At 41.0% G+C, this 23040-nt stretch overlaps 1 protein-coding gene across 2 annotated transcripts in view; it reads right to left on the bottom strand.

The window, feature by feature from the left end:
* Positions 1-2521: 2521 nt before the first annotated feature.
* ZNRF2 (zinc and ring finger 2) overlaps positions 2522-23040 on the bottom strand; it is a 79354-nt gene continuing 58835 nt past the window's right edge. The window contains exons 3-5 of one of the 2 annotated variants that reach the window (XM_034760888.1): positions 10459-10564; positions 9590-9667; positions 2522-8419 (exon numbers count right to left, since the gene is read on the bottom strand). In XM_034760888.1, the coding sequence (XP_034616779.1) occupies positions 9610-9667; positions 10459-10564 (164 nt within the window). In that variant the 3' untranslated portion in view covers positions 2522-8419; positions 9590-9609. Of the gene's footprint in view, positions 8420-9585; positions 9668-10458; positions 10565-23040 lie in introns of both variants that reach the window. The other variant, XM_034760887.1, reaches the window with a different exon arrangement.

Consider the following 23040-nt stretch of genomic DNA (forward strand, 5'->3'; position numbering starts at 1 on the left):
GCAGCGATAAATGGTTATATTTCCCTGACTGGCTTTGCTTCTATTGCTTTACATTGGTTGCCCCAGAAGGTCTCCATAGAAGGAGGGGGAGGGGCAGACACTCATCATGGTGTGGTGATGGACGGCCTTTGAGGAAACTTGGGCTAAGCCCAGAAAGAACCTGAGAGTTTTATAGTCAGTTTTTCTGAATAGCAAAGAGCTTTATATTGCCCCATGCTGCCATTTTTAACCATTTTCCAATTACAATGAACTTGTTTCAAGTAGCTAGCAAATTAACTCTGACAGCAGTATATAATAGGGTGAGAAACTTGGCCACTGTCTAATGTGCAAACCTCAGCCTGGGGCTATTATTATTATTATGGTAGTGCCTACAGGCCCACATGGAATTGAAGGCTTATGCTTCAAGGCAAAGGCACAAACACAGCGAGGGACAATCCCTGCCTTGAAGAGCTTACAAGTTAAATAGGAAAGATAGGAACAGGGAGCAAAGGGGAAACTGAGGCACAGAGCAGTGAAGTGACTTGCCCAAGGTCATGCAAGAGGTCAGTGCCAGAACCAGGAATAGAACCCAGGTCCTGGGCTTCCAGTCCAGTACTCCACACACCAGACCACACAGTCTCCCTGGCTAGGAGGCAACATAGGCCAGGAGTGGGAGGAGGGAAGGACTAAATTCTGCTCTCAATCAAACTGGTCTAAGTTTGGAATAACTATTGGGTCCTGTGGAGCTCTACAGATTCCCACCTATATCACAACAAAGCACCACCTGGAACATAGCCACAAAACTGAACACAACTGGCATCTGCCAGAAAGTGTTACTCCCCAGGACAGATTGGTTTCCTCCCCCAAACCTCTTAGAACTTCTCTTGGCCACGCTGAAGTGAATTAAACAACAAGGCAACAGAGGGCTTGAGAAACTCTTTCCAGAAAGCTGCAGCTGTCCACTCTCTAGGCTCACTTTTCTCCAATTTGGGAAACTGTGTGCTGCTGTCACTGTTGATGTTTTGTTCCAAGTTTCTTCCATACACCGCATTGAGTTGACAGATTCAAAGAGAAATCTTTCCAGCAGCAGCGTCATCATGCAGTAGAGCCTGTGTTGTTTCACCGCATGAATGGCCACAATCAATTCTGTATCCTTGTGTACTGTAGAGCACCACAACGGCCGTTCGCAACAGCCTGGGTGCTGGTTTGGGAGTGGATCAGGATGTAAGCAGTAGAGAAATGTCTACATAGAAATGGCCAAAACTGATCACAGGGAGAACAGCGTGGGAGTCATGTCCTGCTGGCAGTTTGGGAGTGAATGGGGGTAAAAAGGATTTTATTCCCTCCTCAAATCTGCTATAGTTCCCCTGCAAAAGGCCCCTTTATTCTGATTTTGCACCGAGTATGAAGAGTTGGCCATAAGCCACTGTCTATGCTAGTGAAATTTGGTATGTCAATCGCTTTTTGATCTCCCTGGCAAGCTCATTTACCACACCACGAGACCATGCACCTAAATGTTCCCAATGGGGCACATGCAACATCTGTACAGCCAGCATGTGGTCAACGTCAGCGCAGACAGGAAGTGCTGGTATAATAGTCCTAATGGCATTGTTAGGCCTTCCACCACTACCTCACAGTGCACAGCCCAGATAAGCTATCCGCTCTTTTATCTGCCCTCTTCTAACAAGAGATTAGATTTGCAGAAGCCACTTACCTGTACAAATTGCTCTACCCTCACCAGAGAACTCATTTGTATGCTGGTTTGCCAGCATCTGCTTCTTCCGCAGCACTGTCTGGCGATCAGCTCCTTTAGCAGCAAGCATGTCTCCAGGAAAGCTTTCCCATTAGCATTTTGCCTAATGGTCAGAGGCAGATGTGGGGCACTGATGATCATCTGGGGCAATAAGAAAATCCACTCACAACTGAACTGTGGACATATCAATGAAGCATTACATTTTAAGAGAAACAGAGGAGTTGTAGCACAAAAGTTTCAATTAAATGACCAATGTACTAACATATGATGCTTCACCCTCTGGTCTAGCTGAGACAAGAGATGCATAAAGGAGGCTTTCTGCCACTTTTACCACCCCCACCCCCTCTCACCTCCATTATTCTGAGGCTGGACAGTGGGTCTCAGGGCTGCTCCAATTTGTACTGATCCCAAAGGGCAGTTATGCCATCCAGAGATTACCAGAAGGTACAACACTCCAGTCATGTCCTTTCTCCAGCTCCACACACGACACTGGAAGCAGAATAGTGTCAGCTACCTCAGCTCTATGCTGCTAGAGGAACCTTCAGCTGGCAAGTTAAGCCGGCTTTACATCCTCTTTGTAGTGCAGGATCCAAAGGGGCCATATCGGGAGTCAGAAGCTTGCAGGATATGTCTGAATTCCTACCTCTAGGGCTATAGCCGCCTCGAGGACGACTGTTTCTCCTGTATTTATGGGGGTTCCATAGTATTTAATAGAACATGGAGACAACTCTGCCCAATCTATAGCATTATTCTATCAATACTAAAGTCACCTGGAATCGTGACAAAAACTGTGCTTCAAAAGATTTATTACATATAGTTGTACATATTTTACATGAATGGAATGTTAAACATATAACCTAAATCAATAAAAAAAATATTTAATTCAGGATTACATACTGACAGACCATCAAAAAAAATGTACCTTAACACAAGTCATCTTCCAATCACACTGCTCAATTACAAAATTTACAAACATGTTTTACATTGCAAATTACATTCTTACTTATGCTCAGGGTAATGAAGGAAGACTTCTTGTCCATTACCATTACAAATAATTGTAGCATTCATAAACTACTACAGAGTTCCATCTAGCACTTTGTGGACACTTAATTTTGTGGGAACAGGTACGTGAACCGGTGGCTACACTTCACCTTCTACCATGAGATTGCTGCTTAATGGTAAGAAGAGAGTAGGCGAGTTTCTCAGGCAAGTGGAAAGGTTCCAGGCTGAATCACCACTTGTTAAAGTAGGTTGAATTTTTAAAATGAAGACATCCATTAAAACATCCCATCAATAACTGAGCTGCCCCCTGCTCCTCAAGTGCAGCAGTTTGGCAAAGTCAGCCAGAAGAGTGTTACTTGCTATACAATGATCAGCTTTATTTTGACATGTATTTTAACAGAACCCCTCATACACAAGGCCATACCTGGATGTTCCCATTAATCATCATAACCCTTGGGAGCTTGTGATCACCTATATTTACCATTCAAGTAGTTTCCAATATAACAAAGTAGGGGTTTAAAAAATGTAAAATAAAAGGAGAGCTTCTGAGGAAAACAAGAACAGGATTCAGCAACAGCCTATTTACTGGCGGGTGGGCGGATTTACTTACATTTGAAACTCTGCCAGAGTCGACCTTTGTCAAAGCAGACCCCAGGGCAAAAGTCTCATACAAACATGTTAATTAGAAGCGGACACAAGGAGATGAGCAAGTAGCAAATGGGTAGGCAGCAGGCACACTAGCTACTGTACATTGGCAACTCGTTAGGGAAGGATCATTGTTGCCAGAGCCAGGAAAGGCATACTAGCCAATCAAGTCCAACCTCCTGAAAATGCAAATATGCTATAGTTATTTATCGGAACAAATCTTCAGTTAACTCTCATTAAAATTAGTTTACAATTTATCCAGACGGTGACTCTGACATACCCATTAGGAAGATAAGATAGCCTGTAGTCTATAGAACACTGTATAGTGGCCTGAGAAATTTCTGGAACAAGGATTTCAAAACCTCAGTTTCAATTTCGGAAGCACAACCACAAGACAGACAAATGCACAACTGAAGCAGTCAGGGTCCTCCATTCCAACAGGGAAAACCTCTTGAATGTGTCATGACAAAGCTGATTTTAGAAGAGAGCAATGCACTTCTCTGTTCAACGTGTGCAATAGAGCACAGTGCAAGTTCTATATTTCATAAAGAAAACGTGGCCACTGTTTTGTTCAGAATCTCCTGCCCAAGGTCATTTCAGAAGGCAAGAACTTAACTGGTGCAAGCTGCATGTGCTGACAAAAGCACTTGAGAAGTGGTTGAAGCTAGAGTTCTGACAAACATTCTTCTTCCAATGAGATACTGTAATGTATTTCTAACTGACATCAATGGGAGCTTTGTCCAAAGAAGGAGGGTAGAATAAATTCCTAAAAATCATATAGCATGTTGGGGTAGGAGGAGGAAGAAAAGAAGAAAGAGCTTTGAAGCTTATATATAAAGTTTGAGGGAGAGACGCATGAACAGCAAAATTTTGCACTGGTCAAATCAGAGCTGAGATAACCCATTGGCACAGATAAGTTGGGAATCTTCATGTTAGCACTTCTGTATTCTGTCAGGAAACGCCCTCTCTACCACAGAATTAGCAAATACAAACAGCTACACTGAATCCAAGTGGAATCATTCTATTCTATGTGATAAAGCAGCTCAGAGTCACAGAAACTTGGAAAGAAACTGAAAGCAATTGCATTTAAAAAAATATTGGTTTGTCCCTGTTGCCTTAGAGATATCAAGGATATTAAGTTTTAACTTCCTTTTTTTCCTGGAAGATTGAAGAGGGAACATCTTAAGCCCTCAAATAAAAGAACAGGAGTGCTCAATCTTTCAATAAGAAAGCTTTTATCCCAAGTTTGTGTCAGGAGAAGTTAGATATTATAACCAAAACAAAGTTGCAAAAGTTCTGACTTAAAATTCCTTTTCCCACAATTGCTCAGGTTTTAGTCTTCTGAGGTCATAATCTTACTAGCTCTCCAGTCCTTTAGCAAAAATGGAACTCAAAATGAGATACTTGTAATTTTTCAGGGGAGTTTGTTTTTGAAATCATAAAACACCCTTTACATCATAAAAAAGCAAAAAAAAGATCACAAAGAATTCACTCCCACCATTGTGGGTTACCTTCAAATGCCCCATTTAGAAATACTGCAGTACACTTCCCCTTGCACACTAGAATTGGGAGAGGCTCTAGTTTATAATCTATTTAAACTCATTTTTCCCCAAAATAAAATAGCTTACTTCAAATTTGCAGTAGGCTTCATCATCTTTCCTTTTACATTCCATTCAAATCAATGTCTAGAGTACATGCACAGTGAAAATTAGCTCACTATTTAAAACATAAGTTATAACCGATGCATTAAAGATACAAAAGACAGGATAATCACAGTCCTGTAACTATTAGCAGCATGGCTCTCTTGATACCATATGGGATGATCATACAAAACCCAAATCATAACCACTCCCTATCACCTTTAAATGAAACTTTTACTTGAGATGTTTGCTATACAATGAGGTTTTGAAAAACCTCACATTTCAAGATAACCTATGTCTTCTCTTTTCGGTAAGCAGCATGTATATGGCAAACCTGAGTATGGGAATTTGTTCACTCTTACATACTTGGGCAAGATATAGGTCAGATGAAAGAAAAACTGAAGCAATATAAATTGGCAATCTATATATTTACAGGCAGAAAATGTGGCACATCTAAATTTTATCATAACCTATTGGCTTCTTATGTGTGCAAGTGTGATCTTCCTCTATTCAAAAAGAGTGAACACTTTCCCCCTATTGAAGCACAGTGGTCCAAGACCTTGGTGAGGGGATATTTTTAAAATGAGGATAGGCTTAATTATGTAGTTATGTGTACCCAATGTTTTTCATAATAGTTTGAGATGAAAGCTTACATACATGAACTTCCATAAGGAGTTCTGAATACAAGCTTATGTTTAATTTTTCCATATCCTTCCAAGTTTTGTCCACATTAAGGATCTAACCCTTCTTTCCTTGGCTCAGTCAAAACTTCCATTGACCTCAGAAGGAGTTTTGGATGAACCAGAAATCTAGGATTAGGCCCCAGGACTGAAGCCATCCTAACAACCCCAAACAGTCCAAAAAAAAAAAAAAAAAAAATCCACTCTCTCCAATGGCCAGGGGGAAAAACCTGCAAGCAACCACCATATATAAAAGTGACAGCTGCTGGCATGTTTCAACTACAGCATGGACACTGGCCTTAAACTTCTGACCGTGATGATAAATGCTGGGGAGTTTGTTCTTTCAACTATTTACTTATGCATTTAAATCTAGAAGATTCAGGTTTTGAAAAAGCAGCAGATTAATTGAAAGAGTGAACTACTGAAATCACACAAATTGTAAACAGATTCATGTTTAAATACGATCTACTTAATCCCTAAGCCAAAAACTACCTACGACCTTGAAGCACAGGACACCAAAACACCCCAAACGTTCATTGTACATTACAAAGGAATTTCTGCTCCAGCAGTTGAGCCCATAGTTTGTTGTGGATGGAGGATGATGAGCACTAAAGTGTATTGTGCATGGACATTGTATGGCATGAAGCTAACAGCAAATGTTAAACCAATATAAATGCAAAAAACTTACTTTCAGAAGATAAGTGATTCAAAATACCAGGAAAGTAAGCTTCTAGGCAACAACGTCCCTAATAAAATATTACAGCTGCTGCAACTTTTTCTCCTTAATACAAGGCAGCAAAACAAAACAAAACCCATACTGGAAACTACTGTCAATTGTTGGTCAGGAGAACTTGTTTGATGTGACTACACAGTTTAAAACACACCAGAGTCTGATCCTGCTCCCCCTGAAATCAGAGAGTATGATTGGGACCTATAACTATAGATTCAAGTGAGAGTGTGATTATGCAAGGGAAAAAAGCCCCATAGAAACTGTACTGTCAGTTGTCAGCATTAACCAGTTTTGATTGTGTCAGATTTGCAGCATAACAAAAGGCATTTCACAGCATAAAGTTTAAGGAAAAAGGTTCTCTAGACTAAAGTCATTTGACAAGCAAAATGGGGGATTCTTATAGCGTGCAATGCACTAGTTCTTCTGGGTGGCAGCAGTTGCTCCTGTACTTGCCCTTTTTAATATGAAAGAGCAGCAACAGAGGAGAAAAATATAGAATTAAGAATACAATGCCAGCCAAATTAAGCACACAAGACAATACTTAGACACTTAAGAAAAAGGTGTTGTGTAATTTATTTTTGCTATTGAAACTTAACTAAAAATTGCAGACACTAATTGTCAATCTATCCCTGTAATGTGAAAATTCAGAAGCTGCTACATATCCGTTCTTGAAATAAAATAATGTTTTCCTTCTAAGCTGTTCCAGTTTGTTTTTGTTTTTTTAAATAATTGTGATGTTTTATGGGAATATTTATCCACATTTTGTTTGCCGTTTCCCCCTATGGATATTCCATGTTTGATAAGCCCTGATATATAAAGACAAATATAGTAATATAGGAAAATAGTAATAAATTAAACAAATGCAGGTGCGTGTTAAAAATACTGCCAAATGCTAATGTCCACATAAACAGATAAGTGATGTTAGGTGCAAATTACTATGGCTCTGCTATCAAGAAAATTTCAATTAAAAAATTTACGTATAAAAAGTGTTTCAAAAGTTAATGTAAATCCCACCCCCGCGTAATATCATTACTCTAATGCCTAGGAAACTTCACTGTGCCCGTTTTTGCAGTTATTCCCCTAAACCTAAAGAGGCAGCCTGGAGATGAAAGTAGTACAATAAAATAATTACCTGAAACATTTAAAAAAAATACCCGTTAAACAAATTACCTTAACTGGCAGCACTTAAAATTGGTAAATTCTCCCATTAAAAAAAATTGCATAGCTGCAAGGTTATGCTTTGCTGCATTTTTTAACGACAAGCTGTAAAACAGAGAAATTTTAGTACACTTAAATAGCAATACAGCATCCAGATTTCAACAATTCTATAGCTCAATCAATATAAGTTAGTCAGCTGCCTTGGTTTTATTCTTTGGACAGCATTCTGACAAAGGTTTAGTTAAAAAAAAATTGAAATACAGTTTTCCTATGCAGAAGTAGTTTTCATTTCCTGTTCTTGAAGAAGGTGAAGAATGTACTGAGGACAGGGTGTGAATTCAGTGAATAAGGTCACACTGCTAGATTGCTTGCCATTTACTCTTCTTCAGCCTAAGAGAAGATTAAAACACTTCCACTCAAAAATATGGTGATCCTCATGAAAATGTTTCAGATAGTGTTGATTTAGAATGCATCAATTTCCATTTGGGGTAAGAAGAGAGACAACCATAACCTGCTTCTGCAGAGAACTTAAAAGTTAGACTGAAATTAGTAACTTTGGCCTTTCAAATACAAATCATCGATAACATCTGTGACGAGAAGATTGTTACAGGATGTGCAGCATTTTCAAAATCCCTGCGTGTCCTTTATATGCATGTTTGGTATGCTGACTCTACTGGCAAGCAATTGGACTCGGCAGTTTTTGTTCCACACGATTGTCTATCTTTGCCTTTTCCAGACACACAAGAACACAAGTTTAAGCCAAGTATGTTCTCAAATTTGTGTTCAAAGACAGAATCTCAAATCCTCTACATTTTCTGATCCATGTAAGAAGCTGTGAGAAAACCAATAAAGATGACAAATATTACTTTCTCAGCTAGTTCAGTAAATTATACACAGTAAGGCATTACTTGCTAAAACAAAAAAAAATCCAAGGAAAATCTACATTTCCCTACTTCATATTTCCTAGTGTATCACGCCTATCTTCTACAATTTAAACATTTGATTTAGCATCCTGAGTGAAACATCCTTAAGTATTTTCAAAGATAAACATCATTGCAAACAGCATCTTGTGCTTCTCCTATGGTTCAATACACCAGGAACAAAATGTGATGCTCTATATACATGTCCAAGTGAAAAATTAGTCTTGGGCTATGGGAAAAACAGTTGTCCCTGCAGTAATGTGTTCTTTGGCAAGTGTGACAGTGCATAACCCTCGCTAATATGACTGCAGTGTGAGCTGCAACACATACTTGTGAAGTAAAAAAGAAAGCAGAACACAAACAGTGCTTCAAAAAGCCACTTCATTGTTTGGGGCAAAGTTCATATTCCCTGATTGCCATAGTGTTTAATATAAACCCTAACGTGTTTTATAATGGTTGGAGCTGATAGTTTAGTGTAAGCAAGTTACCTGAAAGAATAAAAATGCCCCTTTAGTCCTTTGACTAACTGGTTTCCAATCTAAACCAATAATGCACAATACTAAAGAAGAAAAGCTTTGTATCTGTGTGAATGGGGGTGGAGCAGGCTGGGTTGTAACATTTTACATGCATTGCAGGAAAAACAATGCATGATCAAATGTGTGTTGAAAGTAAAAAGCAGGATCTCACTGAAAACTATGTAACATTCCAAATGAAAAAGTAGATTTCAGTCCTGAAAGAATGGTCATTCACTAAACTATCAAAAATTCTGGGGATTTGGTATTTTAAGTAGGTTTAGGTTACACAACAAAATCTTAAAAGACTAATTAAAATTTCAATGGCACTGCTGCTTGTCACTTTGCAGTAGTTAAACTGCAACTTATTCCAGACTACTGGATGTGAGGGTGCAGAAACCATTTATGAATTCTAGTAATTTAAATAGATAGTAAATATACTGGAACTACAATGAATTTACCAATTATTTTAGGTCAAACTTAGATCCGAGTGCATATTTAATATATTTATTTATTTAGTTCTTATTACTGACAAGATCAATTAAATACGTAAAAAGAGAAGTTACCTACAAAAGAGGACTCTTGTCGTCTCAATCTGAAGGGTGTTCAGGACAAGATCTATTTACTTCAAACCACTCATCTATGCAGCTGTTAGAACATAAGAGAATAAATGGAAGGTAAGTATATTAAATACAATTACCAGCAATTGTTGTGCGTACTAAATAATTTTATCATAGTTAAAATAAAGTGACTAGAAACATTTGAGAGTGGGGGAGGGAGAGAATGTGTTTTAAGACCTAAGCTACTTCAACTAGAATGCGTGGCACAGTATTTTTCAACATTCACTAATAATTTTTAACATCCCTAAAACCCAATAAAATAAAGCATATGGTACCACGCATTAAACATTAGAGAACTCAATGTGTAAGTTGTTGTAACTGTTTATTTCAGAAGTTTTAAAAAATTTACAAATTACTTTTTGTACTTTTCATTTCTTAAGAGGGACACCATCACCCTAAACCCTCTGCTGCCTGCAATTTTTGCCCATTGTTACAAACATCTAAAATGATTAACAGATCAGAGAAAAAAATATATACTTTTTCAATTTTACTCTGTGCATTCAACAGACCCTGTGTGCACATATAGTGATTTTTACTGTTTCCCCTGTATAGAAAATGTCCCCCTTTTGTTTCTGGGAGTTTTTCAAACAGCAACAAGAGAAAAACATAAAAGGAAAATTTGACCGTAAGAGCAAATATACTTGGGTAGGGGAGGATAACTCAAGATGTAGTACCTCAAAGTACTTTTAGCTAAGTTTTGTTTGTTTTTAAAGTGACAAGATGTTAATTGTCCCTTTAAAAATCCCTTATAAAAATTACTCAGCCAATGTTGGCATATGGCATTTTATCTGGGAAGAATACAGCATGAAGAATACTTGCCCTTTATGATATATGCATAGACAAGGCAGCCGTGCTATAGTATCCCCTTGCTGCAGCTCTTCCAGGCATATTGCACACTCCCCAGCATCTTTACTCAGCACATCCTCTGTAGAAAAAGGGCAGTTTTAAATGGTTAAAAAAAAATCAACACTTAAGGCAAAACTTTCATAACATTAACACAATTATACAACACAAAATGTTCCCTTTCAGTACAAGATGTGAAATTAAGCATGTTTATAATATCTGATGATGTAAGACAGGGGTAGGCAACCTATGGCAAGCGTGCCGAAGGCAGCAAGCGAGCTGATTTTCAGTGGCACTCACACTGCCCAGGTCCTGGCCACCGGTCCGGGGACTCTGCATTTTAATTTAATATGAAGCTTCTTAAACATTTTAAAAACCTTATTTACTTTACATACAACAATAGTTTAGTTCTATATTATAGACTCATAGAAAGAGACCTTCTAAAAACATCATCATGTATTACTGGCACACGAAACCTTAAAATTAGAGTGAATAAATGAAGACTCGGCACACCACTTCTGAAAGGTTGCCGACCCCTGATGTAAGAGGTCTGTTATCAGGAGTCTTAAGAGATCAAATTAAACTACGGCTGTGATCTAGTCTCTGACTAAACGCAGTTGTACAACAAAGGGAAGTACTGTAGGACTAAATAACAAACACCACCATACTGAAGCAGTGCTGCTATCATTAAGGGTCAGTTACTCTTAAAATTGACAGACAAAGAACCCACCACTACCATCACCCTAGTTCTGAGTTCAGAGCATCTGCACACTACACAGCATAGAAGCTGTAACTCAGTACCAGTACTAAACATTGAAGAAGTTGGATTCTCAGGACCCTAATGGCTCCAGTTCATTTTATGGGTAAAGGGTTTTGTCCTCATTGCCGCCGCCTCCTCCTCCTCCCCCCCCCCCCAAGTGCACATATTCTGCTTTAAATACACACTTGAGTTAGAGGCCAAGACTGAGCCTGGACAAGTGGCTTCTCTGAAAAGAACGCTGCAGCCTGACACCTTCTACATCCTCCACCCCCAGAGTAATTAACTAGGTAGAGACCGCATTGGCATCCTCCCTCTAAGTATCCAGTCCCCCGCTTGCTTCCTCCCATTCATTCCTCCACTGTATGCCTGGCCCCTTCCACACCAGCTCTCCTGTGAGCACCTGGTTCTGCTGTTGCCTCCCACCTCCCCCAACTATCAGCCTGTTTCCCCTCCCCACTTGCTTCCCTCCCATTCCTATCATCCTGCTCTTCAAGAGGAACCAGAATTCTCCATCACTGCAAACTGGTATATGGTATGGCTCACAGACCCTAAATTCTGCAAGGTCCCCTGATTTTGTGGAATCAATACTACATCCTGTAGTTAAGGGGAAGATTAGGTAGTTGCCAGAAATGCACAGAAGACACTTTTAAAAAGGAAATTTTCATGAAAAATATTAGAGTGACATAGTAAAAGCTGTATTTTCAGGGTACTTTTTTTTTTTTTTTTTTTTTTTTTTAGCAGCAGTGCATGATGCAGAATTCAGCATCAGGACAACACAAATCAAGAGGCCTGACTACCCGAATTCAGGCCCATTGTACTGTACAGTACAAGATATAGCCTAACGTGGATTGACACAGTGCAAGGACCATAAACAAAAGGCACATTCAGGGTGTCACAGCAAAAGAGCTGGCAATCCATGGCAGAGCTGAATGTTGCACTCCTAAAAAGGGTAACGTATGTGCTGAATGCCCCTTTTGACTAACTCTTTAGGATACTGGTTTTCAAAGTGTACAAGGAGATCATTGGGGATGCAGGACCAGGCAACAGCAGAGAGAGGGTACAGGGCGCAGCCCTTCCCCAGCAGTAGCCTGCTGCTCCTCCCCACTCCTTCCCAACCATTGGGGACCCAGACTCTGCATGCTTGCCCCAGTCCAACAATTCGTTCAGCCACAGCAGTGTGTATTTTAAACCCTTCAGAGTCTGCAGAAGCAAGGTACTCTGTGCCGGGGGGAAGGGAGGGAGGTAGAGAAGAGGAAGAGATGAGAAGCCTGAGTCTGCATCATGCTGCCATGAGCTCCTCCAGGGATGGAGCCAACTACGTTTTGCTGCACCCCTGGCATAAGCCGTCGTGATCCCAGGGCTGGAGCAGCTGTCAGCTCCTGCTGATTATTGGGGGGGGAGGGATAGGGGGCTGTGCCCCTGCTTGCTCTCCCCCTTGTGCATGCTCCTGGGTTTGAGTGAGGATTGCTTAAGTAGTATTCTTCTCTTCTTTGTGGGTTATCTCTAGTAGCTTGCCTCCATACTATGGGGACCTACAGAGTCAAAGTGATGAAGCTGAAGGCAAAGTTACTTACTAAATTAACTGGGTTTTCAAAAAGTTTTTGCCTCTCCAGAACCATTGTGTAGGCACACTAGTACCTCCCATCATCCTCTTTTCTTCAGAATGTTGGTTGGGGACTTTATGCCCTCTGTAGAATGTTAATGGGTGACTTCTGAGTATTAGCGAAAGATGTGGTTTACAGAAAAAGGCCCACAACTCCTTACAGTGTGGATGGGCAAGAGCGATATATTTGGAGAACCCCACGCCTCCGCAGCTCCACTAATTAGGTGGATGGCCCTTCATTCTCTCATGTGCGGCTGCCCAGGCATGCACCTTAGAGGGAACTATCCGCGGGCCACCTGAATGGAGCTTGCGGACCACAGTTTGAGGACCTCTGCTTTATGACACGGCAGAGGCCAAGAGTCATGTTTGCCCAGCTGACTCTGATGATGCTGGGACAACATCCAACTGCTTTTGTCCACAAGATGTCCTCCTTCCTCACATGACCATGAAGTTGCCAACTACTTCCTTGAATAGTGCACATTCACTACCTGTTTCTCCAAAAATCCTTACTTTAATCAAAAACATACCAGGACTTGGTCTTAATGGTGTCCATGGTTTGTGGGTTAGAACTTGGATCACCTTATTGTGTTGCCTTTGTGCTCTCGCAGAAGCATGGACATGGAAGGGAGGACTGCTCTGCAGAATCTCTTACCTTTCTGGTAATATTAAAGTATAGGTGCTTCAGAGAGTGATATACATGAATGAGCATTGAGTGTGTGCGCAATCTGTGCAGAATATTTTCCAAAAGCCTTTGAAGGGAAAAAAATTAAGGAACAGGAGTAGCAAACACAGTAGTGTCTGTGGCAATGAACTAGTTTTAGTTTCCATCTCAGAGAAATTGATTCCTTTTTTGACAAACCCTGCAACCTTATTCTGTTTTGAAATAATCCTTGCTATCACCCCTGGCATAAGCCGCCTGCTTCCCTTAGGAAGTCACTTTCTACCCTGGCCCCTGGATGGTTGGGAAAGGGCCTGTTATGGGATTCCCATGGAGAAGGAGGGCTTAGCAAAAATGTTTGGGAACCTGACTTATGGCATTCAGCACATCACTCCAAAAATCACTAGATTTTTTAAAAATGTGCAGGTTTCCTTTAAAATTGTGCACAAAGCTTTCAAAGTTTCTATGGCACCTGGGGGAAGGTTCCTCCTCCTCCTCCCTCCCCCCCCCCCCCCGAACCAGAGGGAATCCAAGATGGTTATCTGAGGAGCATGAGTAGACAAACTAATTCTTAAGAAACAACATACTCTAGTAATGAAGAAAAGGAAAAACGCAGCATATATTTGCACTGTTTGTAGGCAATCTACTCCCAAAAAAAAGGGGTGGGGGGGAAAGAGTTCCAGTTGGTTTCTGTTGTGCTTTAACAGAGAAGTGGAACTTTACATGAACATTAGGGGCATTTACTATTCTCAAGTGATAAAAAGATGGAAACTGCCATATTATCTTGCAGAATCTCACATTTCCTGCTGAAACTTCCATCAAAGACATTAAGAATTTGTCCAGAAGAGGGTGCTAGGGGTACACATTTTTCACTTGACCTCTTGAATTAACAGATGTTTCAATATCTGGAAGAAGGCAACAACAAAAAAGAAAAAGGACAAAGACAATTACATTTGTCTGTTTCACAGGGAGATTCTAGGCTTTCTCCAAGGGTTTACTCATCTCACTGCTTCCCTCCCCTTCAACTCTTCTCTTTACAGGTACTGCTGCAACATGGTTCTCTGAACATATCTATTCTACATCCTCATTATGGCCACATAAATAAATGCTGTTAAAAATAATTCACATGCATATAGACCACACACTCTCAACGAGAACATTTTTGTCACAGAACAACTTCGCTCTAATCAGAAGTTTCACTATATTCAGAGTTGCAACTGGCACACAGAACCATGCACTAGGTTCTTCTCCCCCGGTACACTCAAGCATGGTGTCACTTTAGTCAGTCCCAAAACTGACTGCAGGAATCCTGCAGGCTTTTGTATAAAGTACTTTAAAAACAAACATTTACATAACTGAAAACATTCTTACAAGAGACAAAGACAAACCCCTGTCAATTTAAAAAAAAATAATTTAATATGGTTAAAAGGCTCATAAGACATTAAACATTTATATGAATTATTGTATGCACTATTCTTTACATTATACACTGGGGTTATTGAATACTGCACAAACTTGTATTACATAGTCCTGATACCAGTTTTCTGCATCTTTGCAATACTCTGGGGTAATACATCTGGTTCTACAAAAAGTGTTCTTTTTCTACCTGGTACCCAAAGATACTATTAGACTTTGTAACAGGTTATGAAGTTTCCAATGTTTGTATGCTCACCCTTCCAAATATATTGTGAGCAAGTCAAACTTCTTGCATTTCCTCACCCTCCCACCCACTCATGTGCACAAGGAAAACACTCACCTGTCTAAATCTTTAAGATATCTAACTGAAAATATCCAATTATAAATGCAAAACTTGGCACAACACATTAATAGATTCCAAGCGAACATAAATTGCTCTCACATTTGATAACATCTACAGAATGACGACAGTGAATCTGACTGTAGTCAGGGGACCCAAGAGACTTCATATTTAACTTATATAAAAGAGATGAAATGTAGTCAAATTAGCAGAACTGGATAAACCATAAAGAATGGGGGAGGAACTCTCATGCCTTGATCTAGTCAGAATTTCCAACTGTCCCCATTATACACAACCACCCAGTTGTGGGTACAAGCCCTAGATCACTCCAGATGGAAGTCAGTTTAAGGTCCATTTAACACAGATTTTTAAATGCATGTGTCATGGAAACACGTGGCTAAATAATATTTTGCTGATCCACTTGTAGTGTGCAGCAGACAATTACATTTCTCATGTTTCCCTGGCTGTGAAAGGATCAAGTGATTCCACACTAACAAAGAAAGGGAAAATAGTTCAAAGTCTTTTAAAAGGTTTTAATCATAATATACCTTGATGTTACTACATTATAGGTATTATAAAAATGGAGGTTAGGGAAAGAGGGAGAAGAGTGGAGACATTTTTCACTAACTAGGAAGTGAAAGGGGTGAGGCAAACTCATCCTCCCTTTCAGCTGTTAGAGCAGAGGTGGGCAAACTATGGCCTGCAGGCCACATCCGTCCTGTCCAGCCCCTGAGCTCTCAGCCGGCCCCAGCCTCTCCCCTGCTGTCTTTCTCGCCTCTCCCCCACCCCCTGCAGCCTCAGCTCACCGTGTCTGGAGTGCAGTGGAGTGGCTGGCTTTGGTCAGGCGGTGTGGCTCAGGGGCAGATTTACAGGTCAACACAGGGTGCCCCGGCACGGGGCCCCCCCAACAACAGCAGGGGGCCCGAGGGCCGGGCACTCGGGAGCTCAGCACTGGCGCACCCCCTGTGTGGGGGGGAAGGGGCTGCACTGCGGGGGCAGGAGAGCAGGCGGGTGGCAGGAAACGCGGCTGAGAACTCAGGAGGAGCACTGGGTGGCCGTCCAGCCGGCCGGAGAGAAGCAGCACTTTGAAGGGGAAACTGCTGCTCCTCTCCAGCTACATGGCTGCCCCTGCTCCTCCTGAGTCTCATAGACTCATAGACTTTAAGGTCAGAAGGGACCATTATGATCATCTGGTCTGACCCCCTGCATGCTGCAGGCCACAAAACCCTTCCCTGGACTCTGCTGTTGAAGTCCCCAATCCTGTGTTTTAGTGGCTTCAATCGGCAGAGACCCTCCTGCTAGTGATCCCTGCCCCATGCTGCGGAGGAAGGCGAAAAACCTCCAGAGGCTCAGCCAATCTACCCTGGAGGAAAATTCCTTCCCGACCCCAAATATGGCGATCAGTAAGACCCCGAGCATGTAGGCAAGAGTCTCTAGCCTGACCCCTGTTGGCCATTATACTATTTTCGTACCATTGCTTGGTTTTCCTTGGCTACTATGTTTTACCATTTAAACCATTCCCTCCATAAACTTATCTAACTTAATCTTAAAACCAAACAGGTCCGTCGCCCCCACCGTTTCCCTCGGAAGGCCGTTCCAATATTTCACCCCTCCTCCTCCCATGCTCGCAGGGCCACATTCCGAAAGGGGTGGGGTCCCAGGGAGCGGTTAGAGGCAGGGGTCCCGGGAGGGGGCGGTCAGGGGACAAAGAGCAGGGGGGATTGGATGGGTCAGGAGTTCTGAGGCGGGCAGTCAGGGGGCGGATGGAGGAGGGGGCAGATAGGGGGCAGTGGCCAGGCTGTTTGGGGTGGCACAGCCTTCCCTACCCGGCCCTCCATACCATTTCACAACCCCGATGTGGCCCTCAGGCCAAAAAACTTTGCCCACCCTCCCCCCCGTATTAGAGACTCCTACTAGCCAGAGTTGGATATAAAAGATGGAGCACCCAAGCAGGGTTTGGTGCTTCTTATCATGTTTTGCCCAAGTCCCCACCCTTATATTTATCTACCTCTGGCTAACAGGATTAGTATTTCAACTAGTAGGTATGTGGTAGATTTTTCTAAAATCTTCTCTTGGGATTCATGGAGTACAGTTTACACACCATACCTGTTCTTAGACTAAAATATATAGTACTGGATGAAGGTACAACCATCACAGCAAGTTTTCACACACTGTATCAATTAAAAAAAAAACATCACCACAGCTTTTTTAAAAGTCTTTAAAAACGCCCCAAATACAATTATATTAATAATTATAATTATATATACACTAAATTAAAATGGTTACAAGCAGAGATTGAAATATTTATACACCACTACCACCACCAACTAGCCCAAGGACTAAAGCTTACTCACAAGTGGGGGGGGGGGGGGAATCTGATGACAGCCTCTCCGAAGGCCAAGCCTACCCACATTCAAACAAACAAAAACAGCTGTGTATTGTGCTTTTAATTAGAACATTGACACAAGTTATTTAATCAAATCAAGTGTAATTTGCTACCAAGGCTGACCAAATAGTACAGAAGAACATTTGAATAATATATTGTTCTAGAAATACAATTGAAATTTTTCAAATAAATTATCTATTCACTGAATAGTATTTGACCAACTCAAAAATTGGTTAACCACCACAAATAAGTATTGCCAAATCAACATACTGGTGAAAATTCATTGAATATATTTATTAAATACTAATTTATCAGTCTATTTTATTACATCTTTCCAGCTTGTTATTTTCCCCCATTCCCATCTTCACTATTTTCTCCTCTCCCTTTCCTACAGAAGATCATGATGTATCTTTACTTAAACTTGTCCATGCAGCAACAAAACAAAGATCTGATTATTTGCTGTTCATAGGGTTCTCGAAGTATCAGTAGCAAAAAATGAGAAGACCAGTCAGTTGTCACTCCAAAGCAGACTGCCTCTGCTGCTGCTCATAGGTTGCCAACAATGTTGCCTGTCTGCAGTCTTAGGCTACATCTACACTACAGGGAAAGGGGGGGGTCGATTTAAGATACGCAAATTCAGCTACACGAATAGCGTAGCTGAATTCGACATATCGCAGCCGACTTACCCCGCTGTAGGGACAGCGGCAAAATCGACCTCTGCGGCTTCCCGTCGACGGCGCTTACTCCCACCTCCGCTGGTGGAGTAAGAGCGTCGATTCGGGGATCGATTGTCGCGTCCCATTGGGACGCGACAAATCGATCCCCGAGAGGTCGATTTCTACCCGCCGATTCCGGCGGATAGTGTAGACCCAGCCTTAGGAAGGCAGGGCTAAACAGTTACATTTAGTTCACATGTGGAAAGTTTTCTTCAAAACTAGGAGACTGGGAAGCATTTTTTTTTTTTTTTTTTAAACTGAAAACTTACATTCTGCAAAAGTTACTGGCTCTAAAATCAGGACACTGATTGCTGATCACAAGCAAGTGTAATTTTCAAGCCTGGGTATCATCAATTGCTTCTGCTAAAATCCCCTATAAACTATTGCATTTATTGAAACCACAAGGAATTCTATATTAATGCTACATGAGTAAATCTAGAAATTCAGAGTTAAGGTTGCTTGCAAAACCTTAACTTTCCCCTCTTCCTGTATCCTTTAACAACCTACCATTAACATCCCATTGATACCAAAACATATTCAAATTGTGCCTTTTCAGACATTTCCATAATGCACCACATAACATACATCACCTGTCCTTGCTATTTCAGCCAATACTCTAATGAACAAGCTGCACTTGGAGCCACCTACCAAGATACAAAATTCATCGTTCTGTAATGAACCTGCTACAACAGTTTGACATTTACCAGATGCCAGTCAAATACCTGTCCCTCCCTCTCTCTCTCTCTCTCTATTCCCGTTATAGTACGGGTATCATTTTTATATATGATCTAAGTATTGTCCTCCCAAACCATCACTAACACATCACAATGTTCTACGTGGAGTACAAACACTCTACCTATTTTCCCACTCAATGTTGTTCCGACATCAACATATAAGCAGATATCCACTGTGACTAATGTATACTATACAAACACTGGTTACCGTGCTCAGTTCTGCAACCTCATACTCACAAATAAACATAACTTTACCAATACTACATATAGAACAAAGGTGGAAAATTTTGAAAAAGTATTTGAAATAGCATAGAAGCTAATCTACATGCATACTGAGAGGAAAAGGGAGAGAAGGTTATTTGTGAACACTTAATTCTGCATTTGCAGACTGTCAAGATTTTATTTAAAAGTTGTTTTGGAGAATACAAACTTCACACATGAAAAATGTACCCAGAAATCAATCCTGAGAAATAAGTAGGTTCCTCTCTTTTGGACACATACTGACAATTTTCAGTAAAAATATCATCAGTATTATGAATAAAGCAAAGAAAGCACAAATAAGTTAAATATTTTATAATTAATTATTCGGGCGGGGGGGGAAATCAACTAAAAGCTGATAGCTCTAGACATCTTGATCTAATTCTAAATTGGATTAGCCCTGTTAAATAATTTGGAACCGCAGAGATTTTGTATACCAATGATACTGTTCTGTGGTAGGGTGACCAGATGTCCCGATTTTATAGGGACAGTCCCAATTTTGGGGGCTTTTTCTTATATAGGCTCTTATTACCCCCCACCCCCGTCCCGATTTTTCACACTTACTGTCTAGCCATCCTATTCTGTGGTAATTACATAAGTCACATTAGCAGAGACCAGGATTCAAAAATCTACTTCTAAATTGTGTCCACTACTTTGAATAAGATTTCAACAAAGTGCAATTCTGCAAAGACCATTTAAGTCAAAGTCTTATACTTAACTTTCATGCTGTCAAAGATGCAAAATCAAATACGAATTACCATCTCTAAACAAATACCTCTACTGTAAATGTAGGTCAAGGCAATATGATTAAAGCAGACAGCAAATTAATAATAATAATAATCTATATTTTCAAGAGAAAAATATATTGGTTTTATAAAAGGCATCCAAGGAAATTCCATGCTTTATTTCATAATGGGAACAGTCACCATTCAGACCAAGCATCCAAAACAAACTCTCTTTCAGCTGTGTAAAAGACAAGCACTATAACTTGTTAGAGAAATGTCAAGCATTTTACCTGGAAAATTTTTTTGTTTTGTTTTGTTCGTAAACCCTCAATGATAGCAGTAGAAAACAAAAACAGCTCAAATGTGCACTTTCCTAGAAAATCAAGAGTGACAATATGTTTTCCACATTAATAGTTCAGCAGCAATTATGTATGGAATACAATTTTAGGCCAATGATAGTGGTCTTTCAATACTTATTTAAAGATCCTGCAATTTCAATCTTCATCCTCTATCCCAGTGGTCTCCAAACTTTTTTGATCGTGCACCCCTACCAGTAAAAAATTTTTGAGCATGCACCCCCTGCTGCGCCGGCTCTACCATTTTTGCCGAAGGAAAAAAATAAAAAGCCGCTCGGACTCCTGCCTGAACTGCCAAAGCAAAAAAATAAAATAAATAAATAAATAAGCGCTTCTTCTGCTGCGCACCCCCAAGTATCCTCTTGCGTGCCCCACTTTGGAGACCAATGCTCTATCCTAATAGTTGAAATACTGACTTATTTAAACTAAAACTTCATCTTCTGTGCTCTTAACAGAACAAGAGCAGGCAAAAATGGCTCATGACTCAACATGTTAAGGAGTTTACTGTAGTAAAATAACTAGTTATCTACCTACAAAAGACAATCTAAAAGGTTGAAGACAAAGTTTGTGTAGGAGATCCATTCTTCATTAAATGATATAGTTGCTAATTTATAGAAATGGTGTGATCCAACGGTAGTCAGCAATGAGAGTTTGCTTACCTACATATATACATAGGGTAAACTACATCTAAAAACTACAAATGAAAAATTAAAGAAAACCTGAGAACATTTAAGTTATTGACTTTATTCTATGCAACCATCATGACTAGACATCCACGGTGGTGGTCTGAAGAAGCAGAGGAAACAGCTACAACTTCTTCTCAATTCACTTTTTACCTTGGGATGGACCTGAATTTATATTTTTAGTTTAGTTAAACTAAAATTTAAGATTAGGGAACAACCAGAAGAACGGAGTATTGGAGGCAAGGGAATAAAATAGAACTCCCCCACTAAAGAAAAACAGCAGCACAGTCCCGAAGAAAATCAGTTTGAGAGAACTGCTCTATAGGACACATGGCCCAAAACTCAAATTAAGCCAGGCTTCATCTCTTGTGAGGAAAGATCCAGGTTGTTCTACACAGATGGGAATTTGTGACCATCTGATCATAGAATATCAGGGTTGGAAGGGACCTCAGGAGGTCATCTAGTCCAACCCCCTGCTCAAAGCAGGACCAATTCCCAACTAAATCATGCCAGCCAGGGCTTTGTCAAGCCTGACCTTAAAAACCTCTTAGGAAGGAGATTCCACCACCTCCCTAGGTAACCCATATTCTGGTGCTTCACCACCCTCCTAGTGAAAAAGTTTTTCATAATATCCAACCTAAAGCTCCTCCACTGCAACTTGAGACCATTACTCCTTGTTCTGTCATCAGGTACCACTGAGAACAGTCTATATCCATCCTCTTTGGAACCCCCTTTCAAGTAGTTGAAAGCAGCTATCAAATCCCCCCTCATTCTTCTCTTCTGCAGACTAAACAATCCCAGTTCCCTCAGCCTCTCCTCATAAGTCATGTGCTCCAGACCCCTAATCATTTTAGTTGCCCTCCACTGGACTCTTTCCAATTTTTATACATCCTTCTTGTAGTGTGGGGCCCAAAACCGGACACAGTACTCCAGATGAGGCCTCACCAATGTCGAATAGAGGGGAATGATCACATCCCTCGATCTGCTGGCAATGCCCCTACTTATACAGCCCAAAATGCCATTAGCCTTCTTGGCAACAAGGGCACACTATTGACTCAGATCCAGCTTCTCGTCCACTATAACCTCTATGTCCTTTTCTGCAGAACTGCTTCCTAGCCATTCGGTCCCTAGTCTGTAATAGTGAATGGGATTCTTCCGTCCTAAATGCAGGACTCTGCACTTGTCCTTGTTGAACTTCATCAGGTTTCTTTTGGCTCAATCCTCTAATTTGTCTAGGTCCCTCTGTATCCTATCCCTACCCTCCAGTGTATCTACCACTCCTCCCAGTTTAGTGTCATCTGCAAACTTGCTGAGAGTGCAGTTCACGCCATCCTCCAGATCTTTAATGAAGATATTGAACAAAACCAGCCCCAGGACCGACCCTTGGGGCACTCCGCTTGAAACCGGCTACCTACTAGACATGGAGCCGTTGATCACTACCTGTTGAGCCCGATGATCTAGCCAGCTTTCTATCCACCTTGTAGTCCATTCATCCAGCCCATACTTTAACTTGCTGGCAAGAATACTGTGGGAGACTAACAAAAGCTTTGGTAAAGTCAAGGAATAACACATCCACTGCTTTCCCCTCATCCACAGACCCAGTTATCTCCTCATAGAAGGCAATTAGGTTAGTGAGGCATGACTTGCCCTTGGTGAATCCATGCTGACTATTCCTGATCACTTTCCTCTCCTCGAAGTGCTTCAGAATTGATTCCTTGAGGACCTACTCCATGATTGTTCCAGGGACTGAGGTGAGGCTGCTGTAGTTCCCCGGATCCTCCTCCTTCCCTTTTTTTAAAGATGGGCACTACATTAGCCTTTTTTCAGTCGTCCGGGACCTCCCCGGATCACCAGGAGTTTTCAAAGATAATGGCCAATGGCTCTGCAATCACATCCGCCAACTCCTTTAGCACCCTTGAATGC

The sequence above is a fragment of the Trachemys scripta genome, chromosome 2 (genome assembly GCF_013100865.1).
Source record: "Trachemys scripta elegans isolate TJP31775 chromosome 2, CAS_Tse_1.0, whole genome shotgun sequence".
Lineage (NCBI taxonomy): Eukaryota > Metazoa > Chordata > Testudines > Emydidae > Trachemys > Trachemys scripta.